Source organism: Pan troglodytes, chromosome 6 (assembly GCF_028858775.2).
Source record: "Pan troglodytes isolate AG18354 chromosome 6, NHGRI_mPanTro3-v2.0_pri, whole genome shotgun sequence".
NCBI classification, from domain to species: domain Eukaryota; kingdom Metazoa; phylum Chordata; class Mammalia; order Primates; family Hominidae; genus Pan; species Pan troglodytes.
In genome coordinates this window covers 54,084,543-54,110,299 of record NC_072404.2, presented here as the reverse complement: position 1 = coordinate 54,110,299, position 25,757 = coordinate 54,084,543, and the positions used below count along the sequence as shown (strand labels likewise).

At 35.8% G+C, this 25,757-nt stretch overlaps 1 protein-coding gene across 4 annotated transcripts in view; it reads right to left on the bottom strand.

Moving 5' to 3' along the window:
* ABCA13 (ATP binding cassette subfamily A member 13) overlaps positions 1–25,757 on the bottom strand; it is a 477,235-nt gene that overhangs the window by 361,980 nt on the left and 89,498 nt on the right. For 3 of the 4 annotated variants that reach the window (XM_009442731.5, XM_016957445.4, XM_063815352.1), the window contains exons 16-19: positions 16,589–16,703; positions 9,118–13,896; positions 5,764–7,590; positions 4,231–4,340 (exon numbers count right to left, since the gene is read on the bottom strand). In XM_009442731.5, the coding sequence (XP_009441006.5) occupies positions 4,231–4,340; positions 5,764–7,590; positions 9,118–13,896; positions 16,589–16,703 (6,831 nt within the window). The remainder of the gene's footprint in view (positions 1–4,230; positions 4,341–5,763; positions 7,591–9,117; positions 13,897–16,588; positions 16,704–25,757) is intronic. The other variant, XM_009442734.5, reaches the window with a different exon arrangement.

Below are 25,757 nucleotides of genomic sequence, written 5' to 3'. Positions count from 1 at the left end.
AGCTGATGTAATGTATGGCATCAGGCAAGCTGTGGGCTGTGTCAGCCCCTTGCTTCCTCAATGTAAAATGACAACGTGGAGTCGACAGTGACCAAGCCCAGCATTCCTGCAAGGTTAGGTCAGGGATGATATGATCATGGGATGCAGTGCTGGGCTGTCAGGCCATCTGGTCTCCATGTGCCTCACATCTAACACGTCTTGAAGCCTGCCCTCAAAGGCACCACCCTCAAGGACACTTGACAACTGTCTCGACACTAACAAGAGCTGGTTTTGAGCCTTGACTCCTCCAACTTTCCCGGGTACCCTCTTTCTCCACCTCTCATTGCCTCTTCAAATCCCTGGCTCCAGCCCTTCCTACTTGCTGTGGCCCCTCTTTTTGGCTCCAAGGACACATTCAGACCCACTCTGGCTTTCCAGATCTGCCAGCGCTCTCTGGACCCCTTTCCTCTCCTCCCTTCAGCCCCATGGACCCTCTCAGGTCTCTTCAACTGGAAATGGGCTCTGACTGCTTCACTCTGAAACCCTGGGAAACTCACTCTCACTCTCTGGGCCTCAATTTGTCAATTAGGGAAACTGGAAGATTAAAGTAGCTGCCCACTGAGGTTCCTTCCGTTGCATGAGCTCTCCTGCATTGTCCTTGGCATCTTTAAAGCACTAGATCAGGAGAAGGAAAGTTGTCACTTTCCTCCTGGAGATACTGAACTCAACTCTGTGATATGATGAAAATATAGTGCATTTTCAGCAACAATAATAATAACAGATCTTACTCTTGTTCCCTTTACATGATGGGAGAGGAGGGGCTATTTGCCCACATTGGTCAATTCCACCCCATCCCTTTAACTTTATGGGATCTGTCACTGCCCTCCTATTCTACAGGATGGAGTAACAATTCAATAAGGACAGTGGGGTGGCAGTTTAAATGTTACTTATGCTTGAGTTTCCTTGAAATAAAATATAAAAACTAAAAATTAATTATCTGTTACTAATGTAATCTCAAGTATGCTATATTAATTTAGCAGCTGCAATACAGAATGGCAAAATAAATATAAATTCATACATTAATGAATGTTTAATTCATTTAAAAACCATTATATTAGCTGACTGTGAAATGTCCAAATAATTGTGTCTTCAAAGATGGCTGAATTCAATATGGAAGACAAGCATTCAAGAACGAGGAAGAAGTTTGATTTGAATTTTACCTGAGCACACTTCCAAATGCTGAAATCATGTACCAACCATCCTAACTTGTACTTAGATTGTAACGCTTTACTGATTTCTATTTGACAACAGAAAGCAATATTCCTAATCACCAATGTTCATAACATCTAATTGGAAATACAGATTATCTTAAAAGAAAAAAAAACATGCAAAACCCCTACACAGCAGTTGGGGTTTCATTTTTAAATCAAGCTTGTCCCACTTCTCCCTCTGTTTCTTACTCCTTTTCCATGTTTCTTAGACCCAATGACCAATCAATTCTTCCATTCAAACAACCATTTGTATTACAAAAAAAGGGATGAGTGAGCAGATTAGAACTAACCCTGTGATAGACAGTCCCTAAATTACCAGTTTTTACTTATGAACTAGCCCTCTAAGCTGAGAAGTAGTTTTCCCAATGGCATGCAGGGAGATGCATCTTCAACTTGCAGGACAGGGCAACTAGCATGTTCAAGGCATCTCCTAAGGATAAGCCCCTTGGAGGTGACTCATTTTATTTAATCCTCTCACATAGGTTGAAATAGGTGTTCCCCTATGTTTTCTTCAAGGCTCACAGAGATTCAGAAGCTACGCTGTGTCACTCAGCATGAATCAAGGAACTCAGCCTGTTCAATCTCAAAGCGCCTGCTTCTTCCATTACACCACTTCTCACGACATCACTTGTTTTAACAGTCATGTTTGACTCTGCCCTCGAAGACATTTGGGGCAATAAAGCCTTACCAGTCATGAAGGTATATAATCCTGAGTGCCCCATCGTGACAGTAAGGAGGCAGCCTTACAGACCACGAGTCCCAGCACACTAGTCTGAAGCCCATCAGTGATTGTGTAGATTAACTCAAGCAGTCACAAGTGCCCAACCTAGTGCCAGCTCTCATGCATTGACCTATCCAATCCTTCTACACATATTGATTGAATGCCTATCATGCCTATGTCAGGATGTTTCCTAAACCCTGGGGAGATATAACCATGAGCATGGCAGACACACATCCTCACTACGCAAGTCTCACCTGAAATATCCTCACCCAGAACTGCACCCCCAAGGTCTTCTCCTCTCCTCCACCCCTCACTCTCACCCTCATGGCCATACTTTAGCTTCTTTCTAGCACTTATCAATACAAAGAAAAATTTATCTTCTTTGTTTTGAAAAATGGATTTGACATGCTGGTTCTGCCCAAGGCTCATTTCTCCTCCATACCGCTCCCCATACTGGTCCATACTCCTGGCTCACAGACTCAGGGGCCCACACCCACCAATTAGCCATCCTGGGGCCGGTAACCCTTCCTCTTCTGATAGTGGATGTTGGGAATACGTCCACTGTGCCCCTTCCTGGGTAAACCAGACTCCTCTCTACAACATCCTCCCCAGGCCCCCACAGTTTGCTCAGTCGTACAAAATAGGCCCAGAACATGCCAACAGCCCACCCACTACTTCTCACTGCTGAGCACTCCCCCGTGAACAGATTTCACATTTAGTAATTCCAGTGAAACATGACGTAAGTATAGAAGGGATTCTGGCATTTATTCATTCATTCAACAAATGTCAATCAACATTTCCCATGTTCTAATCCCCATGTGCCAGGTTTGTAGTGATCAATAGACAGGCACAGTCTTTGGGTTCTCACAACTGTAGAAGAGACACATGTTCATCATCAGAATAGCACACAGTAGTAAGAGCCATAACAAGGAGCTAAGGCCATGTGACCCCAGACAGGGTAGGTGAAGAAAAGCTTTCCAGAGGAAATAACACGTAATCTACAAATCATAATATAACAACCTGATAGTAATCGAAATAATAATAATGATCCAGGAGTAAATCAAGGAAAGGCAGAAGAATGAACATGTGGATCAGATGAGCTAGGGGGCAGGGAGTCCGGGGCCAGGATATGGAGTAAGCCCTACTCAGATGACCCCTCACTTTTTTCTTTCCCTCTTGATCTGGTCGGATCCACCCTTGGCTTCCCCATTTCTCCTCGCCTCCCCTCCTCTTCTGGGCTTCGATTCATGTTGTCAAAACCCACTGCCATCAGCTAAGACAGGGTACTCAGGCCCAGTAGCCCACTGAGGGGGCTCTGGGCAGCCCTGCTCAGGAGACTGGGCCAGAGGATGGCAGCACCTCTGTGTACCTGTGAATTACTTAAACAACTGTGGTCCATTCCATGGACTCAAGTGTGCTCTAAAATCTAATGTTCACATTTTCAGAAAAGCCCTAAGATCATCTAGTTACCCTCTAAAGCAGCTCGTGGGACTCTCCTTCAGCAGTGGCATTGAAAGGAGATTGCACTGAAATGTGCAGGAATGGATTTGGCAAGTATCATCTTAGCAGATGAATTAATTCATTTACAATACAGTCACTATTGCTGGACACTATGCTGAGTATTATGGAGACACAGAATTTAGCAAGAGACTGATCCTGTTCCCAGTAAGCTTACAGACTGCAGCAGGAAAAGAAGACACCAAAAACTATGATACCAGCAATAAGTGCCACGGCTGTAGGGAATTCAGGTTATGGCAGGGACTACTCAGCACCCATCAGGAAATGCACACAGAAGGTTATGACACAGTTTCTATCTTCAAAAAATATTGACTGTAGCACAGGGAGGAAATGTAAGAAAGAAGAAAGTACCGTACTGCACGTGATCAAAGTCTCCTCAAGGTCTTTGCCAGTAAAGGAGATGGGGGAACACTTCTGGACAAGACACCCCCAGCTCTAGGCCACAGAGTACGGCTGTAGTTTAGGTCAAGGAGACAAGGGAAGCACATTCCATGAGCAAAGACAGAGACCAGAAAACCCAGCAAAGGGGCAGGAACGGGCCGTTCAATTTGGCTGGAGTAGAGGCCCAGTGGTGGGAATGAGGTTGGGAGGGGCAGATCCCTCAAGGCCTGGTTGCCAGGCTAAGACAGCTGTGCTTTGTTCTAAAAGAAACTCAAGTGCAATATACTCATCTCTCTGACACCTGAGTTCTGAAAACTGGCACAGGGCAACTGCAGAGCACTTGTTATATGAGCAGCCCACCTGCAATGATGGTGAGCACACGTACGACCATCATCTTCACTTTCTGCAGCATCTCCATGGCTTCCGAGGGCTTCACAGTCTGCTGGAAAACTTCACACATCTCAACAACACTTAGCAAAAAAATATATACAATCACATAAAAGGGTAAAAATGTGCAACCCATGTGCATCTCTACTGTGTAGGTTAAGTTATAACACACGTGTAAGAACCATCCTCCCTCCCTGCATAATCATATTTTCTTCATAGGAACACAAGAAAACACAGATAACACATTCTGGACCTTTAGAAAACTTTAGGTCTCCAGAATTATTTCAAAGCATCAATTTTGTGGCCAAGAAGCTTAATACTTGCTTTTCTTTCTTCTTTTGTTCTATTCTTTTGAAATGCAAAGGTAAATGTTGAAAAGGTGTCAAAACACGATGGTATGAAGAGCTAAGGTACAAACTCCCTCTGTGGAGAACTGAAAAATTTGAGATAAAACCTGAGATTGGTGGAGAATGGGGTTGCCAGGACCACCTCAGCTCAACAGACAATTCAGAGAAGAGCACTAAAGTCAAACAAAATATAGTTTGACATCAGAAGCAAGGAGGAGATGAAGAAGGAAGCTCTGAAAACTAGCAGTCAAATTCCAAGGTAGCAATAGTTATTTGTGCCAGTGGCTACCTGTTTCACCAACTAAAGACATCTTTCCAACTCATAGAACATGACTGGATTCAAGGTACAGCTCTGGAGTAATAGAACCAACAGAAAATAAGTCATCCTGCCTGGCAAATGAACCAGGGTTGACATGGCATCTCCAATCTCCATGTGGGCCAGAGAGGAAAGCAGGGAGAAACAGAGACCAGGGACCACCCTAACAGTATTTTCACCCACAGAAAGGACAGGTAGGGACAGCTGCAGCATCTCTGGGCCTCTGCACATCAAGAGGCACAGGGTCTCCAACCTAAGGCAACAGACTGCTTCCAAGGCAATGACAACTAGCAAGACTGGAGCTTTTAAGAACAGGTTTCTATGGACATAACATTCAGGGATAGGAGGGCTTGGAGGTGGATCAACCACGTGAAGTCTGGCAGAATCAAAAAAGTGCAGAAGCCAGCAGCTGCCTGGCCCTTTCCTGTGGTTAGCTACAACTGAAAGCATAATTTTCTGTGAAGCAAGCAGCTTCATGTTCTTGTGTGTATACTGAGTCATAGGACCCTTGGCTGCCAGAGGATATGAACAGAAAAATTTTTTATGCAGCTAGTCTTGGGATGAGTGAATAGAATAAGAGGTTTTTGCTTCTGAGAATAAAATAATTTACTTTTGAAATATTTTGAATAAATTGCAATTATATTTGAATGCCAAATAATGAGTCGAATTATGAAAAAGAATGACTGGACCTGAATTGCTCTATGTTGAAGCCAACTTCAGAGTGTAAAGAAAGTTGAAGTCAAGAAGAACTACTTACCCTGGTTCACTGTAATTCCTGCATGGTTCTATTTTATAGCTACTGCGGTAGAGAAAAAAACAAAGTGAATTCAGCTTTTTAATTACCTTTGATCTGTCAGCGGGATTTGTTGCCAGTATTTAGTCAATACAAATAATCCTCTCAGGTATTTCTCCAAACAGAAAAGTGGTTTGAAACTATAAGGAAAGTCAATAATCTCTTTCTTGGTTCTCTCTTCTTTTTCTGATGTGACATTCTTTCCGGTGGTTGCTTTAATGAAAATCTCAAAAAGTGGCTGAAACAAAGTTCTTGTGGAAGTTATCCATTCAGAGTTGTTAAACAGAAGCCCTTTCCTCCAGAGAGCTATTCTACTTAAAACATTATGGATTGCTTTTTCAAGTTGATGATGAGTTATATTCTGACTCAAAGGTGTGTCAAAATATAAACTTTTATTCAAATCACCTTCATAGTCACTTTTAATTCCAATGGAGGCCTCTAAAACTGTTTCTATGGTTTTCAAAAGGTTATCTGGATGCTGAGTAAATGTCATCAACAGATTAGAAACATTCCAATTATCTTTCTTTAAGTTTTTCCAAAGAGCTTCTAAGGTGAGACCGATCACCATCTTCAAGAAAGATCCTATTTCTGTGCTGTTTTGTGATAATATTTTATCCAAAAAAGGGATCACTTCATGAATTATTTCCCATTTTATATCTTGAGGGCCACTATGAGTGGAAATTGGATTAGGGTATAAGAAGTCCATTTGGTTGGTGATGTTATTTATAGGAACTAAGCAACCCAGAATTTCTTCCCATAAGTTGACAGAATCCATAGAAAATGTTTGAGTCTCATTGTTAAATGCTACCGCAAGACTCTTCACATCTTCCAAGTTGATTTTCACAGATGTTAAAAATTCAGCAATTTCTTCCAAAATATCAGAAAAGTCCTTAGATTGGTTCATATATGAGAGTATGCTAGGTGACATACTGAAAATATCAGAGTTTGATGATATATAAGGTTCTACCCCAATCATTTCAAAGGCCAAGTCAAGAAATGGCACCAGCAAATCATTTATCTTTTCAAATGTGAAATGATCTATTTTTTTTAAAGTAGCTATTTCTTTCACAAGATTTTGAACACTTTGTTGCATGATGGAATACAGAGTGTCAAAGAATTTCACACTGTCCTTGGTATTGGAGATAAAATGAGTTTTAAAAACTGTGGCCATCTTCCCCGAAACTTTCTTGACCAGCTTAAGAAGTTTCACAATGGAGTCCATTGATGTGGCAAGATCTCTCAGGTCAGCACTGTCATTCAACAGCATGACCAGAGTCCCAGACATTTCTAAGAGGGGTTTCAGGACACGACTTTCTTCACTAGCTCTTGAAATAGCACCAACTAATCTCTTAGTAATTTCTAATGTTGCTCTGTTTCTTAGAGGGAATGAATTATTTATAAAGAAAAGCAAATCCGTTAGATTAGCAAGTATAACTTCTTGGAGGGTAGGATACAAAGCATAGAAGTCCTTATTAGGAGAGTGTAAAATTGTATCCAGAAGTCTTGCCATCTCTGTTGAACATTCTCTTACAAGGTGAAGAGCTGACCCAAGATCTTGATTGAGTTTGAAGAGGTCCTCAGACTTATTCACATGGAAAAACAACTGACTCACCACTGTGAAAAAGTCTATATTATTTTCAGTCTTATTTTTCATTGAAGTTTCCCTGAGAAGGGCATTAAATAAATCTTGCATGAACTTCAGTCCTTGATGAGTATCAAAATAAAATTCTCCATTGTCTAATATAAATGAACTTTTCATTAGGTGATATATAGTCTCCTTTAAACTTGAAAAAATGTTCATTAATCTGTCTTGTTTCATCAGGGTAAGAAACTGATCCAGTTTCAGAATTTCTAGAATTTTATCTTTTGGGACAAAACTGTAAATATATATATATATACACTTTTAATTTTATTTTTAATACATTAACAGTGGAAATATTAAGATACATAGTGATTTATATTATTTTATTTGTTTTATAATAGCATCATGGGAAGATAATACTGAGCAAAAGATGACATGCTAAAATAATTTCAGATGAAACTCAATATTTTGTTGCCAAATAATGAAAAGAGTGAGGAATTTCATGAACAAATTCTGTTACAGTTCTTTAAACCTAGCAACTTAAAAAGCCACATACTTTTGCTTATGAAAAAGGTTAAAATGGCTTTTACTTAGGAAAGAAAGTAAAATGACTACAATGTGATTCTTGATGTAAGAGATAAGTGTCTGAAAAGTGGTTAGCATATTTATATTTTTCTGAGCTTTAGAAGTACTAGCAAATTGCTCAGACAGATGTATCAACATGACTAGGCTAAACAATAGCTGCAGAAGCCCCTTTCTTGTATGTTTCTCATCTGGGTGGGCTACAGGGGAGATTCCCTCATGAGAGTTCTAGGATAGATGGGAGTTATAGCCATTTTGTAATATAAGTACATCTTCTCCCAGCTATTCAATCGAACACTAACCTAGGTGTTGCTATAAAGAGATTTTGCAGATGGAGTTAAAATCCCTGATCAGTTAACTTTAAATTAGTCAGAAGGGATACTGTCCTGAGTGGGCCAGGAAAACTCTGAAAGAGGGCATAGAACCTCTGTAACTTAGAGGCACAAAACCACTGCTGGGTATTCATAGTCAGTGGCTCTCCCTTCCCCTGGTCTTCCTTCCTGACCACTGTGGACAAGGAGCTTTCACTCATGCCCACGGCGACCCTGCCTGCTGTGGGCGCCCCTGCCTACTGTGGGCCTCCCTTCCTGACAGTCGGCCCTACTGATTGCAGACTTACTCAGCCAGCCCCCAAAATTGTGTAAGCTGATTTCCTTGGATTAAATCCTTTGATGATTTTTGTTACTTGCTTGAAACTTGACTAAAGCAGACATCATGGAATAAATTGGAATTTCCCTCCAGCCTTTTCACTGGCAAACTTCAAATGAGATTTTTAAAGATATATGAAAAGAAGATAATGTGATTATCAATTTTTATGTCTCTAAATGCAAATACCACAGTAGATTCATTGGGTTGAGGATACTTAAGCCCTTAGTTGGTGATTAGACAGTTAGTATAGCAATTCAAATTATGGCAATCCTGTATATGCATATACAGCTATGAAAACTAATTTTTCAGATCCATATAAAATAGAATTCATAATTGTTTTCATAATCTAAAAATGTAAGAATAATATGTGATTAATTACCCTGGGCTGGGTTTATATTTTACTAGATGACAGTAATCAAAATTCTTTTACCTTGACATTTTGATAAAATATTTATTAAGACAAATTTACATCAAAGATCTTTCAAAGGTATTAGATACAAATACTGTTTTTGACATGTCTATACTCCAGAAAATAAAGTAGTTTGAGATATATTGCAACTGCATATACGACACAAAGCAAAAGTATACTCACCTCATCTCTGCAATAACATCTTTGTGGAAATATTTCAGCAGAAGAGATATTTTGTTCTCAGAATCTTCCTTTAGCAAAAGGGAGAAGAATGTTTTCAAAAACTGTTCCGTGAAATCTACTATGCTTCTCAGAGAGAGAACTCTTTTCCTACTAGTTTCTGACTGCATATGGTTCAAGATAAGGTTAATGAAATTCATTATTTGAAGGTCAGTATCATTTAAGTTCCAAGCTGCTTCCTGAGAATTCCCAGCTAAGTTATTGATCGAATTAATTAGGATGTTTTCAAAAAGCAGCTGAACAACTGAGAAATTAGTCAGCTGTTCTTGATTTAGCAGATGGGTAAGAAAAGCAACATCAAAATTGCCTTCTCTAGATATATTTTTTAAAGAGCCCCCAAAAGTAGCAATAGCTTTGGCTAACAAAGCTATATCTTCAGTTGAACTCTCATTGGTCACAGGAATGAATAATGTTTCTATCATTCTGGAGTAATCCTCATTTGCATATTCCTGAAGCCAGTTTTTTGTGGCCAGTAGAAAATCTTCAATAATTTCTAATGTCTTCAATGACGGTGAATCCAGGATTTCCAGGAAATGGGCAAACTGCAAAGTTATGTTTTGAAGAGCCACTGAATTTATACTTTTGATTCCTTTGTTCATTTCAGAAAGCAGGTGTCTGATTCTAAAATCTTGGGTTAGGTCTTTCATGATTTGTTGAAACTCGGGCCATAGTTCTTCAAAGTTGTAAGGTGTTTCACTTTTTTCAATAAAACTTGATAATGCTTCTAAACTGCTACCTGTGAGATTCGCATTCTGGAGCATCATGAATAAAGAGAGTAGATTATGCGTACTTTTTTCTAGGCTCCAGTCTTCAGAAATCAATTGTACTGTCCTTTCCAAATTTGAGGAAATAATATTTTGAACAGATGTCTCTGTGTCTTCATTAATGTTAAGGATCTTGTTTAAACTACTTAGTTTGTCAAGAATATTTTCACCTGATGTAACTTTTGTAAAGTTGACATTTTTAAGTTTTTCTATGATTTGCAAAGCAACTTGCTTTATGGAACCACTAGGACAGAGTTCAGAGATGCTATCCCTAGTTTGATTTATTGAAGGTGGGACAAACGGTAATATCTTATGCCAAAATTTCTGCACAGTTTTCACAAGAGAAATGTTAACATGGAAGACTTCAGAGAGCTCCAGAAGAATAGAATTCCAGTCCACTAATTCATGAATTATGCAGACCACTTTCCTAGTTATTTCCATTCGGGAGCTTTCATTTGAACATGGTGAATCTTCACCTTGGGGAGACAGGTGGAAATGATCGAGTATACTGGCCACTTTGCCATAAAAGGAAGAAGACATGAGCCCATGGACATTGCAGGGGTCTATCTTTGAATTCTGCCGAAATCCAGAATTTGTGTGATTCCAGCACCAAACCACAGGAAAACAAGCTAAAGCCTCTGAAATAATTTCTGGCTTATCTGATACTAATTCAATTGTATCCAAAAGAATTTTTATCACAATTGCGAAGTCTTCCTTGGTGATATTTGAAATGGTTATGCCATGAAGGAGTGTGAAGCTGTAGACATCCTTGAGGCCTTCAGTGATGTTTTTACCAGGTACTCCCTGCAGGAGCCTTACAGCATGAGGAAGCACATAGTACACATCTATCACAGCATCCACAACATCTTTAGGAAACAGGCGTGAGAGCTGCAGCAGATGATTAACATTCCAAGAATGCGAGCTGTCTACAAATTTTTCCATCAAGCCAACAAGTAAATTGACCACTAAATTGCCAGTTCCCACACTACTGATATTCTTAAAGAAATCCATTAGGTTTACACTAATTTGTTCAAGCTGATCCACTAAAAGGTCTATGTCTGCCTTCTTAAGAGTACGCATGGCAGAAGTTACCTTCTTCAAAGCTTGCATATAACCTGCATTTTGTGGACTAGTGTGATGAACTACAGGCATTAAGGAGTTGAACACATCCCTTATCAGTTGAATACCAAGACCTGTAACTTTCATTATTTCAGGTGAAATTATTATTTTTGGTGAATTTTGGAGGTCATGAGATAAGCTGAAGGCAAGGTAACTAGCTAAGTGATAAATGGAATTGCCTACACTGTTTACATCCTTTTCTTTTGGACTGGTGGCAAATATGTTTAACAAGTTTTCAGTTTTAGAAGAGGAATTATTTTCCAGGATGTTAAAATAAATACCTTTTACAAGCTTCTGAAATTCCTTCCCCAGTGTTATTAAACGAAGCCAAATATTTTGAAACTGATTAGGAATTTCATCTGACATTTCTATTGGTCTTAGAATTAATTCAGTAAAATATCTCCAATTGGATTGAGATGCAAAATCAAAGTCTGTTGTTAAGTTGTTGATACTCATCCTTACTTGCTTTGTGGAATCATTTAAAAGAGCTAATAAAATCTCAAATTTAGGTTTCTTCTCTTTTTCAAAGACTGTAGTAAGTACAATATTTAGAAAGTCAGTTACATCTTTCAAGTAAATATTTACACAATTTATATATGAGCCATTTGATGAACAAAGAGGTTTTTTTATATTTAACACCCCAGTTACAATTTTTAATATAGAGTTCATTTTGTTTTCTATATCTCTGAAATTCCCCAAAATATTTTGAAGATGACCTTGTGAAAAACTGGAGTTAGACAACAAATACAAATGGTTTATGACATCTAACCATACAATGCATCCTTTCAGACTGCTAATTGTGTTCTCAGAGGAAAATGTGGAATTTAACATGTCTAGAATACGTAACATCCTCTGTGAGGTATTTACATATAAAAAGCCATCTTCTAAAATAAACTCAGTAACATTTTGGAAAATATCAGCACAGGAAAACAAATCTCGATCATGTGATACATTTCTAAGAAATACTATTGCTTCTCTTAGCTCAGTGATGATATTTTCAAATTTTTCTCCATAATTTGTGAGATTATTTGAAAGAAAGTCATTTATTGAATCTAGATTTCTGACTATATATTCTGAGGTACTGCTAAACTCAATGAAAACTTCAAGCAGAGAATTTAAAAACTCTCTGCTTGTACTTGCGTTGAATGGAAATGTCTTCAACTGATGCAGGGCAGCTTCCATGGTGAAAAGGGATTTCTCCACTTGCTCCAAGTTAAGTTTTTTTACTGAAACTAATGCATTACCTAAAGCTACCAAAAAATCCCTGAGATCCAGGAAGTCCTCCCAATTATGGAAGTCATTGGCTTGAGTTACATTTTTAAACAAATTTAATATGAGTCTAGCAACATTATGGGTGGGAAATATACCCTGGCAGCTTTTAGAGACTTTCACATCATCTTCCAATTCATCCAAAAGCTGAGTGAAACCATGATGAAGAGATGTGAAAACATTCATGTCAAACTTAAATAATTGAGATATGGTTTCCCAGATTTCAGTCCACATTTGAAGCCATGAAATGGTACAGTGAATGGACATAAACTTGTTGAACACACTGACATTTGCTGAGAGGTTTGAAAAAATTTGTGCCAATGGAAAAACAAATGAAGACTCCTCACTTGTTGAATAATTTACGGAAGAAATGTGTTTATTGTCCGAAATCAAGCATTTATTATCCAATAGGTCTTCTACTGAACTGTTGAAGAATTGGCTCATATATTGAAATAAAGAAATACGAAAATCTTCATCAATTATGAGCAGCTGTTTGAGGCCTGTCAAAGTAGTGTGGATCACTTCCAGTTCTTGGCCCTCTGTAGACATGAAGGATTGGGCTTGAAGCTCCAAAAAGTTAAAAATTGAAAGCAATTGCTGACAGTAAGATACATTAGAAATTCCCCCAAGAACCTCTGCTGTCTTAAATAAAAATGCAAATGCTTTACTGATGTTTTGGAAATTAAATTGTTTTATGATATCCAAAATGTGTTTTGAGATTTGTGTAAGGAAAGTCAATGAAGAGCCTCTACTCTGAATATTCAATAATTCATAAATATATCGGTAAAATGAAGAATAAATTTGCAGAAGTAAAGCTGAATCCTTGTCCTGGAAGTCATTTAGGTGTATGTGAGTCAAAATTTCATCAACTTCTTGTTTTTGTGGTTCAGAAAGGGCTGAGAAAAGATCAGACACATTCCTGATAGCATAGACTGTGTTCAGAGCTTCTGAGATCTGTTCCTGCTCCAAAAATCCAAATTCATGGAGACTAGTTATTATAGCCCCACTTAAACGTACAAAATCTATGTTCATAGCTGGTGATTTAGGCCAATCTGAATGGAACAACTGGGAAAAGTTAAAACTTGTACTCAGAATCTCATTTTCTGGGACAGAAAAATTTAAAAGTGTAAAGAAGTTTTCCAATTTAGCTCTTTTTCCTTTTGAAATGCCATAGACCCATAATTCTAGTAATTTGGGATTAATTTCAAAAAGTATTAATTCCATGAATCTCAAAAGATTTTTTGGTTCCTTCCTTATCCAGTGACTTTCGAGAGTTTGCATTTTCCAAATCACTTCGTTGCCAAATTCCAAGAGTTTCTGAGCATCAGTGGCAGATGGGTCTCTCTTTAAACTTTTTAAATGATTTGTCCACAGAGAACTTATATTCAGAATATCCTCTGTGAGAGATGGGAGGCTGTGGAAACTGGGAACAATGGAGGAGTCAAAAAGATTAGGCAACAATAATTTCTCAAAAAATTCCACAAATGATAAAAGAAAGTTCACTTGTTCATCCTCAAGGGTGTGCAACTTCTTTTCCATCATTAGAAGGTGCTTTGTGAAATTTAAAGCCCTGTAATATTAATAGAATTATTTTAGTATAAAATAAAAAAAAAATTTGATTTATCAAATTTCCAAGTTAATACTCATTTATTGATAGTAAAACACAAATGAAACATTTAATAGACAACATGATTTCCAACAGAAATTAAACTAATATGAGGATTTGAAAGTGTTTTAGAAATGCACAATGAAGTTCTATATATTTAGCTTAAAATGTTTCCTACCACCAAAAAGAAAGCATTCTCAATTATTTTCCCCTGGCATATTTAACAATAATATGTATGATTATTAAAGATAAGTTTGCTATTTATGCCAGAAGAATCTTAGGATTTAATTCCATTTCAAAATGTCTTGGCATGTAAAGGTAGCACAGATAGTGGAGTGCATTAGAAACCATGCCTGTATGGTTTCAGCAAGGTGTGGGCATTCCCAGTCCTGGAAGGCAATTCCAGTGCTCTTTCAACAATACTATATACATCCTACTGTCAGAAACTCATTATTATATATGGGGTAGCTTATCTCCAGGTGTTTAATTTTAAAATACAGAGTTCTCAGAAGAGCAACTCAGACACTGTAAGTCCCCTCTTGTAATAGAAATCCACACTTGCAGAACTAACTTCTACTAACTCAGAACTTACAAGTCCACTTTTGACATTCTTGGGGTTACATGTGTTTCAGAATTCAGGATGTTCATCCTTTAGAAATGTAGCATGGTACAGGTATCAGATATGTATTCATGCATCTCAGTGAGGGCTGGGACAGCCCTGATCAGCATCATATTAACACTTTCGCAGTGAGACCTGTGAATGACCTCGCGACGCAGGATAATACACTTGAAACTGCTTCACATCAGTTCATGATAAATCTCTGCTGAATGAGTTGTGATGTCAACCATAAGAAAAGCCTCTATTTCCAGACTTTGTAAGAGTTCAGAATTGTGGGTAAGGAATTTTTGACCTTTATTGGCTATTTACGCCTTACAGGGTAAATTACTTCCTAAGTTTTTTAACCCTCTGCTCCTGTTGTATAACACACTGTCTGACATAGGACAGACATAAGACCTATCAAAGGCAAGAATGCTGTTTACTTCCCTGATAGCTGAGACCTGAGCACCCCACACAAAAATATGGTCTTAATTTAGTTAGTTGTTATTTTTAGGACAGAATGGCTTCTTTGAAATAATTCCTAGGGAAAAAAAATCCCATCAGGAAAGGGAAAGTTCTATTAGGAATTCAACATAAACCTTGCCTAAATCCAGCCCTCCCTAAGAATAGATGCCTAACTACCATCCAAGTCATTGTGCCTTGATAGAGGAGAATATAAAACTTATTTGTATTGGGAACTGAGAGGGTTATGGAGTAGCAATAGAATAATAAATTGAAGTAGAAGTAGTACTACTAATAGTATTATTGCCACGTTTTTATATTACTTTAGTAATTTAGTTTATAAAGCACTTTCACAACTACTATCTTAGTTCATTCCTACAACAGCCTTTTGAAGTACATGTCATTATTTCCCTTTCATGAAAAAAGAAACTTTTTATTTTTTTAATTGGCAGATTCAAGCTGTTATTACGTGGCATGACTAGGAGACGACCCAGGTTTTGTCATTTCAAGTTCAGCTTTCTTAATATAAATTGCACTTAATGTTCAATGATTTTTCATTCATTAAATCAACATCTAATTATCTGCCACTATCCATGATGAAAGACACTGTGCCAACTGCTATGGGTCCACAAATATAAAATTAAATGTGTCCTTGCACACATATAGACTAGTTTTGTGCTGGTTTTCTAGGGCTATTAAATTTTTGAGGCTTTCAGGAAAGAGAAATTAAAAATCTGACCTAAGCAAGCAATTGATTCTCTAGAGGATCCATCCCATTGTCCTTTCTTCTGTTCCTACTAATAACTGGGCTTAAGAAGTTCCATAGGAATGACTAATCCCCATTCTGGACAGATACAGCAGAATGGTTCTCCAACTTTGGTGTGCACTGGAACCACCTATAGAATGTGTGAAATATATAGAAACCTGGGTCCTGTACACAGAGCAAGATTTCATATGACTGGGGCAAGGTGCAGACATTTTTATTTTTAGCAGTCTTCACAGATTTAATCCATTCTCAAGTTTGAGAGTTACTGCTCTTATGCAAAACATCTCTCCCATCGTGTTCCAATACACCCCACAAATAACCGAGTATACCTTTAAACTGGACACACTATTCATAACCAGACATAAAAATCTGCATTTCAATATATGTGCTGAAATAGGACAGCAGAAAATAGTCTGACAAATTTAGTTCCAAAGACCACTTCTGTCTCCCAGGAGTCTTTGAAACTAACAGAATCTATAGAATTGATTTCCTGCTTAAACTCTAGGTAACTAGCTAAGACAATTTTTCAAAACAAATACCTTATTTTTGGAGCATCTATTATAAATCATGTTATTATTGAAGGAAAATCTTCTTACTACGATCTGTATTTCCTTTCAAAATCCATTGAGTCATACATTCTATTAAACAACTTGATACTTGAGTCACACACTCTATTAAAGGAATATTTATTGAACAGCTCATATGAAAGATTGTGCCAATATCTAAATCAGGCTCATAAATTTTAAAGAGTGCATATCCTATAATTAGGTTTTGATTATCTTCAGATGATAATTAAATCAAGACCTAGAAGTTGGATTCTGATAACTTACCTGGATATGGAAGCTGTTGGAGACTTGAGTAAGTTATTCAAAAATTGAAAATAATTATCACTGATCATTTTCCAATCCATGTTTTCTTCAAAACAAGGAGATTCCTCAGGAAAAGCTAAATAAAAAGACATTTTCTACATTAATTATAAACTGGTTATAACAGACAAATCTAATAAAGTGAAAAATGCTAGAGTAGTTCACCTAATATGGTTGAAAATGTTAAAAAAAAAAAAAAAAAGATGATTAGGAATCTTCTAATTTGACTTGTGCTTCCAGACAAGATGAAGTACCAGTCACTGGCCATCGAGCAATGTAAGATACTGATCCATGAAAGGCAGTAAACAACAGAGCAAGACCTATGATTATCCCAGCTTCCTGCTTTAAGAGAGTCCAGGCCATGGCACAGGAAGGAGAGGCTGAACCAGAGTCCAGTGGACGTGCTGAGTTGGGAAAAAGCTTAGACTCTGAAAGACAGCTAGAAACCACAGGACAGAGTGCCAGAGAAGGCTGCACAAGGCAAGGAACTTGTCAGCGTGCTTCGCTTGAGTATTCAGGTGAGTAATAATCAACACAGGCATTTGAGGAAACTACCTGAGACCATGGAAGAAAACACCCAAAAGAATTAAAGGTGTCCAGGTGCAGTGGCTCACGCCTGTAATCCCAGCACTTTGGGAGGCCGAGGCAGATGGATCACCTGAGGTCAGGAGTTTGAGACTAGCCTGGCCAACATGGTGAAACCCCATCTCTACTAAAAATACAAAAAAATTAGCCAGGTGCGGTGGTGGGCACCTGTGATCCTAGCTACTTGGGAGGCTGAGGCAGGAGAATTGTTTGAACCCGGGAGGGGGAGATTGCAGTGAGCCAAGATCACGCCACTGCACTCCTGCCTGGGTGACAGAGCGAGACTGTCTCAAAATAAATAAATAAATAAATAATTTTTTTAAAAAAAAAAGGATTAAAGATAACCGTTTCTGGTGCTCAGGACCAGCAATACACTTTGTTTCCATCAGCCAGACTGAAATATTCATAATTCATTAGTCATTGAGTAAAGTACAAAAAAAGGGTCTTGCTTCAGGAGTGGGAAGTATTTATCATCAAACTGAGCACTTTGCCAGTCCTGCCTAACAAATCTTAAAAACGAGATCCTAAAGAATCAAATTATTTCAAGCAATTTGTTTCAAGATTATTTATAGGCATGCAAAAATAATTAGCACAAAACAAGGTTAAAATTTGTAATATTTGGAATTGAATAAAAAATTAGCAGGCATGTAAAGAAGCAGAAAAATATGACCCATAAAGAAGAGAAAAATTAATCAATCAAAAATGACAGCAGTTTGAATGATAGAACTAGCAGAAGGGAACATTAATCACATAAAATGGTTTATGTTATTTACTTTATCCTATTAGGTTGATGCAAAAGTAATTGTGGTTTTTGCCTTTAAAGGTATGGTAAATTTATTAAAAGCAATTACTTTTGCACCAACCTAATATATAATTTACATGCTCAAAAAAAGGCAAAATTTGTAAGATTGGATAAAACAAGATCCAATTGTATGCTACTTGTAAGAAATGCACTTGAAATATAAGGACATACGTTACAAGTAAAAGGATGGAAAAGGCATACCACTCTAACACTAATCAAAAGAAAGCTATCAGACAAAGTTAGGTTTCAGATGATAACATAATTATCATTTCATGATGATAAAAGTATCAATCAAGAACATATAACAATTCTAAATGTTTGCGAACATTACAACAGAGCTTCACAACACATGAAACAAAAATGAACACAAATCTAAGAAGAAATAGAAAAATGTACAATTATAGTCAAGAGATTTCAATGCTGCTCAAGACATAATATCAGTAAGGATACAGAAGATTTGTACAATACTATCAAACAACTTGATGTAATTGCTGTTTATAAAAAAATGCCACCCAACAACAACATAATACATATTCTTCTCCAGTGCATATGGAGCATTTACCAAGGTAGATCATATTCCAGACCATAAAGCAAGTCCCAATAAACTTAACAGGATTAAAGTCCTACAAAGAATGTTCACTGGTTAAAATGAAATTAAATTGGAAATCAATAACAGAAATATTTCTTGAAAATCCCAAATATTTGAAAAATAACACTTCTAAATAACTCATAGATGAAAAAAGGAATCAAAAGGAAACATAGAAAGTACTTTGAACAGAATGAAAATGAAAGTACAACATGCCAGTATTTGTGGGATGCCTCTAAAAAAATTATTTAGGGGAAAATGTATACCACTAAACACCTACATTAGAAAACAAAATGGTCTCAAATTGATGACCTCATCTCCCATGCAAAGCAATTAGAAGAGTCAGTTAAACCAAAACTAAGTAGAATAAAGAAAGAAGAGTGGAAATCAAGGAAGTAAAAATAAAAACATTAGAGAAAAACGAATGAAATCAAAGGCTGGTTGTTTGAGAAAATCAATAATAAGATTGATAAGCCTCTAGGCAGAGTGATCAAGAAAAAATGACACAAGTTATCAATATCAACTATGAGAAAAGTGCTATTACCACTGATTCTATACAAATTAAGAAGTTAATAATAGAATACAGTTTTTAAAAAAATCCTTATGATACTAAATTGAACAACTTGAGTAGCCCTAATGTATATTAAAAATTGAATTTGTAATTAAATATCTTCTAATAAAAAACCCTAAAAGCCTAGATGGCTTCATTAGTGAAATCTACCAAACATTTAAGTGAGAAATAATACCCATCCAACACAAACTCTTCCAGAAAATTGAAAATAAGATAATACTTCTGAATAATTCTATGAGGTTATGATTATCTATAAATATAAGACAAAGACAAATTTTAAAAACACTACTAAAGACCACTGTCCCTCATAAAAACTGATGCAAAATGTTAAACAAAATTTTAACAAATTAAATCCAATAATAGATAAAAAGGTAATATATTTTGATCAAGTGGAGTTTATCTCAGTTATGCAAGGTTAATTTAACATTTAAAATAAGCAATGCAATTTACTATATGACTAGAATTTTTAAAAAAACTAAATTCAAAAAACTTAAAAAGAAAAATCATCTCAATAGATGCAGAAAAACATTTGAAAAATCTGACATCTATTCCTGATTAAAAGCTCTTGCCAAAGTAGGAATAAAAGAAAATTTCTCTAACCTAATAAAAAGTATCTATGAAAACCTATAGCTAACATTACACTCAATTGCCAAAGATTAAATGCGCCTCTTCCAGGATCAAGGAAAAGACAAAGATGTTACCTTTCATCATTTCTATTCCACATTATATTAGAAGTTATAGCCAGTATAATAAGAATGAATAAAATAAATAAAAGACATACAAAAACAATTAAACCATCTTTATTCACAGATAACATTATTTATAGACAATCTGATGAAATCTATAAAAATACTAAAAAGTAAATTTAGCATGTTTGCATGATACAAGATGAATTTACAAAAATTAAATGTATATTTATATATATTTATATGAGCAACAAATTATTGAAGATCAAAAATTTTAAGAATCAATTTATAAAAGCATTTAAAGTATTAAAATCTTAGGGATAAATCTGAAAAAAGATGTGAAAGACTTTTAGAATGAACACAACAGGATTTGTTAAGGAAAAACAAAGAAGACAAAATAAATGGAGAGATATACCATCAGCTAGAACATTGAAAATAATTAAAAAGTTAATTCTCCCTTAATTCATCTATAGACTCAATTCAATCCTGGTTAAAATTCCAGCATAATTTTGAGAAACTGACAAGCAGATTCTAAAATTCATATGGAAAGGCAAATGACCTAGAATAGCTAAAAACATTTTTTTTAAAAAAAAAAGAACAAAATTAAAGGTCTAACACTACCTAAATTTAAGCTTTACTATAAAGCTATGATAACCAAGGTAGTTAATTTTGGTATAAAGATGGACAAATAGAACACTGGGATAAAATACAGAGTTCAGAAGAAGACCCACTTATTTATACAACTACTTTTTGACAAAAATACAAATGTAATTCAATGGAAAAAGAATAGCCTTCATAAAAAATTTTGCTGGAGTAATTAGGTCCCCTTATGCAAAAGTAATCATAATAAACTTAAGTATATGCCTACACCACATACAAAAACTAACACAAAATGAATTATAGACCTAAATTTAGGACATAAATCTATTAAACTTATAGAAAAAATATATAGGCAAAAATCTTTGCAACCCTGTGAGTTAGCAAAGGTTTCTTAGCTACAACACCAAAAGCAGGATCTATTAAGAAAACAAAAAAACAAAAAACAAAATATCATCAAAATTAAAATGTTTCTACTGGATTACTTTGTTAAGAAGAATGAAAAGACAGTCGAGAGGCCAGGAGGAAATATTTGCAAAGCGTATGTCTGATAAAGAGTTTGTATCCTGTATATACAGGAAAATTATAAACTAAATAATAAACAAATAACCCAATTTAAAAAGTGGGAAAGATTTGAATATACAATTTATGAACAAAAATACAGATGACATATAAGTCCATGAAAAGATCGGTGTTCAAAATTATTACTCATATAAACGAATTAAATCCATAATAGCATACCACTACACACCTATTAGAATGATTAAAATTTAAAAGACTGATCATACCAAGTGTTGGTAAGGAAGTGGAGGTATTTCAACTCTCATGCACTGCCAATGGGAGTGTAAAAGGGTACAATGACTTTAAAAAACAGTTTGTGAATTTTGTAAAAGGCTAAGCATACAACTCCCACATAATCAAAACATTTCAATTTTAAGGAAAAGAAAGTATATTTCCAAACGAGACTTGTCCGTGAATGTTCACAGCAGCTTTACTTGTAAAGCCAGAAAGAGTCAGCAACCAAATTGTGAATTGTGTGAATGGACTGACAAACTGTGATACGTCCATATGATGGAATAGTACTCAGTGATAAAAGGAATGAACACACTACAACATGAATGAATCTCACACTAATTAATGCTAATTAATTATGCTAAGTAAAATAAGTTAGACAGAAAAGTACATACTGCATATGTCCATTTATAAAAATCTCTACAAAATGAAAATTCAAGTACAGTGACAGAAAGCAGAGCAATGGTAGCCTGGTGACAGGGCAGGAAGCCGGAATTGACAATAGAGAAGAAGCTTTTGGGAGTGATGAAGACTTTCACTGTCTTAATTGTGATTACAGTTTTATGGATATATGTATATGTCAACATGGATGTGATTACTACACATCGCATGCCTGTATGAAAATATCTCATGTTACTCATAAATATACATGCCTACTATGTATCCATAAAAATTAAAAAATTTAAAAAGCTCAACAGTATCAAATAATTTTTTAAACAAAATACGTAAATAAAATCTTCCATATCAAATTCCCTGGCCATTGGTTGTAATGCCTCAAAATTTTTACACTCATTTCGGTGAGGAAGGAAAGGGTACTAATATTAATTGCATGTGCCTACGATACTGTGCTAAGCATTTTAGAAACATCATTTTATTTAATCTTCATAAGAACTCAGTAAAGAAAACTATGTAAATTTTTATTTTACCAAGGGTAAAAGTAATTAAGAATCTGTGTCAGATGCAATGTTTGCTACCAAGTCCATCTGCTTCCAAAACCCATGCCAAAACACCAAACAGTTCATGCTTTATCTGCATCATAAAACTGCACTCCATGAATTTAAGTAACCATAGATAATGTATTGACTAGAATAAATGATGTCTCTATTATACCACATACTTTTCATGTGTAGTTGTTTTGTTTTGTTCTAATAGGAAAAGGAGGAAATAAAGAATGTATAACCTAGTGATGAATGCATAACAACAGCCAATGCTTCTCAAACTTTCCTGTGCTTACAAGTCATCTAGGCGTCTTCTTAAAATGCATACTCTGATTCAGTAGGTCTGAGATGGGGCCACAATTCTACATATCTAACAAGATCCAGATGATGTTGATACTGTGGTGCAGGGATCACACTTTGAGTAGCAAAGATGTAAGCAAATCAGGTGTGCACAATACATGCAACACAAGCAAAAGAGAACACACAGTCTATTAATTTACTTCAGTTATTATTCATCTCACCTTACCCATGTCTGTATATCATGATGAAAAATTTTTATGATACATTCATTTACTCAAAGCTATAATATTTCAAAGTTCAACATGGAAAGATTTGTGTGTCTGATGTCTGTGAGGAGACTATATCAAGCAAGTATTTGAACACTCTTCTTTCAGTTGCTAGCTGTCAAATTCCACTCATTCCACAAGTTCTGGTTCAAACAACTCAAATTGTTATCTGCTCTGTACACCAGACCTCTATGCTGACATAGACCTCTAAATGTGTGTATAATTCCCACCAGCTTGGACTTTCTTAGGACTTCCCTATCAAGCTGTGGAATATCCAGTGAAAAGTAGAGGCAAAACACCACTGAAATGAGAGTAGATAATATAAAAATATACAACCACAGAGATAAAATGAATGGAAAAGGAAACAATGGCAGATGAGAAAGAGTTAGAAGGAAGAAAGCAAATAGACAAGGGGTATATGGCATAGCAGAGAAGGAAAAGTTTAAGCTTAAACTTCAAGAAAAAGAAATCAAAAGAGGGTAAAGTTAATTTCCTTCACAGAATCCCCCAAAGTCTCATGACTTAGAGGTATAAGCATCTGACTATAAGCATGAGAGGTTGAACTAAAAATATGCAGATGGGTTTAGATAAAATTTTGAGCAAGAATAAATTCTAACACACTCTCTCCATCACCCCAGCCAGGCATCCACTCCTCTCCTATGTCAGTAGAAAGCTAGAGATTGACTAGTCTGAAGAAATAAAATCAGACTGAAACAGAGCTTCCAGTAATAGACACAACTGATGGTATGGATGTAACAACATTACTGGAAATAGTGGGGATTAATTTAACCTGTTATTTTTGAACAATGATATTTTCATCACCTCATTTTTTGTTTGTTTCCATAATGCTGGCAGTCAGGTCTATTCCTTTCCATCTGTGTGTTGTTAGTAGGTATTTGAAGAATTCTATTTTGTAAGCTTTGGAGAAATTGAACTACCTAAAAGAAAAGATGTGCAACTATGCCAATAACTGAGAATCATCTTATGGGAGGTTGGCTTACTGCCCGATTATCCTAGAGTGATGTCTCCCACTTTACAAGCCACCCCCTTTGACATGGCACTTTCCATCACCATTCTAGTGCCTCATTTTTAAATATGAATGAACAGCCTAGAATCATTACAAACTGGGGAAAGTTTACACATAAAAGACAGATCACACAAAAGAAAAAAATAAAAACCAGTAGGAATCGAAAATGCTTATATAAACTTTAAAATAAAGGACTGTCTCAATGTGATAAAAGAAGATGCAACAAGAACAAAAAAACTATTTTAATGAACATATTTAGAATAAGAAAAAGTTCTCAAAAATTAAAAATATGATTTTAAAAATCTTTAAAGAAGTATTTTAAATAAAATGGAGAAAATATCCCAGAAAGTAGAAGAAAAAATATCCTAAAAGATTATAAAGTTAGGAATTCATACAGGGGGTTCAACTGATGGCTAACAGGAGTTCTAGAAAGAAAAAAACAAGGCACGGTTTGAAATTACCAAAGAAATAATCCAAAAACATTTTCCAAAATGTTTATTTTTAAGTATCATACTAACTTAAGTCTTCATACAATCTCAGAATATTTGGACTAAAAAAGAAACCTAAAGTTTATCAGTGAGAAGGAAAAGCGGGGGGGAAGCTACATTGAAAAATTAGAAATTTTATCTAAGGAGTTTATCAACAAGAACACTATAAACTAAATAAAGTTCTTCCCAAACTTTTTGAAGACAGGAAATAAATAAATAAATATACTTTTCAGACGTACTGGAGTAAATAGACAGGGTTGCTCACAGCTAAAAGCTATCAGCTCAGCCTAAAAATTTCAGACAGAGAGAGTCAATATATTGGCATACTGGATTGAATATACCATGGTACATGAGGCAAACTAATTTCAAATTCATGTTTTTATGCCCAACTAAATTACCAATCAAATTTGAGAGTAAAAAAAAAAAAAAAGACATTTTAAGACATACAAGCTCTAAAAATCACTTACCTACAAAGTGTTCTCTGAAAAAGCTGCTGGAAGATATGCTTCGCTAAAACAAGAGTATAAACCAAGAAAGATAAAACATAGAATCTGGGAAACAAGTTCCAACACAGAAAAGCAGAGTAGGGACTCTTCAGGGATATAAGTAAAAGAATCACCAGAGAGTGACCCCTGGCTCTAGGGGACCACAAAACTACAAATGGAGCATGAAGACCATAGAGCATTAAGTCAACAGGAAAAATAGAAGAAGACATTTATACATTTATAGACCATCTAACATTTTTACCATATTAATATTGTACAGGTTTGACAAGTATGGGTTAAATTGGTGATTAATTCATAGAAAACTGTCAAATGAAAATCATGAGACAATTATTAACTCAAGAAAAATAGAACAGTGTGCAAGAAAGAATATGTGATCCTGATTCCCCACAAAATTAAGAAATGAACACTATTAACAAAGACATAGCACTCTAAACCTGTGAATTGAATTAACAAAAATGTGATAAAACTACATTGGTAAGATGGTAAAGGTATACACTGCTGGAGGAACGTAAATTAGTTTAGCCACAGTTTAAAACAGTTTGGAGATTTCTCAAAGAATTTAAAACAGAACTATCATCAACTACAAATAAAGACCCTGCACAAAGCCTATTTCCTCTAAAAATATCCAGAAAAGGAGTCAACTGACTGTATTCAAATTACAACACAGTTAAAGAAACATCAGCTGACACAGATGAGAAAGAACCATAACAAAAACTCTTGACAACTCAAAAAGTCAGATTGTCTTCTTTCCTCCACATGACTGCTCTAGTTCCCCAGCAAATGTTCTTAACCAGGCTGAAATGGCTGAAATGACACACTTCAGAAATACGGATAAGAACAAAGATCATTCAGATATAGGAGAAAGTTGAAACTGAATCCAAGAAATCTAAGGAATATAGGCAATGATACAGGAGCTGAAAGATGAAATGGTCATTACAAGAAAGAATAGAACTGATCTCACAGAGCTGAAAAACACACTATAAGAATTT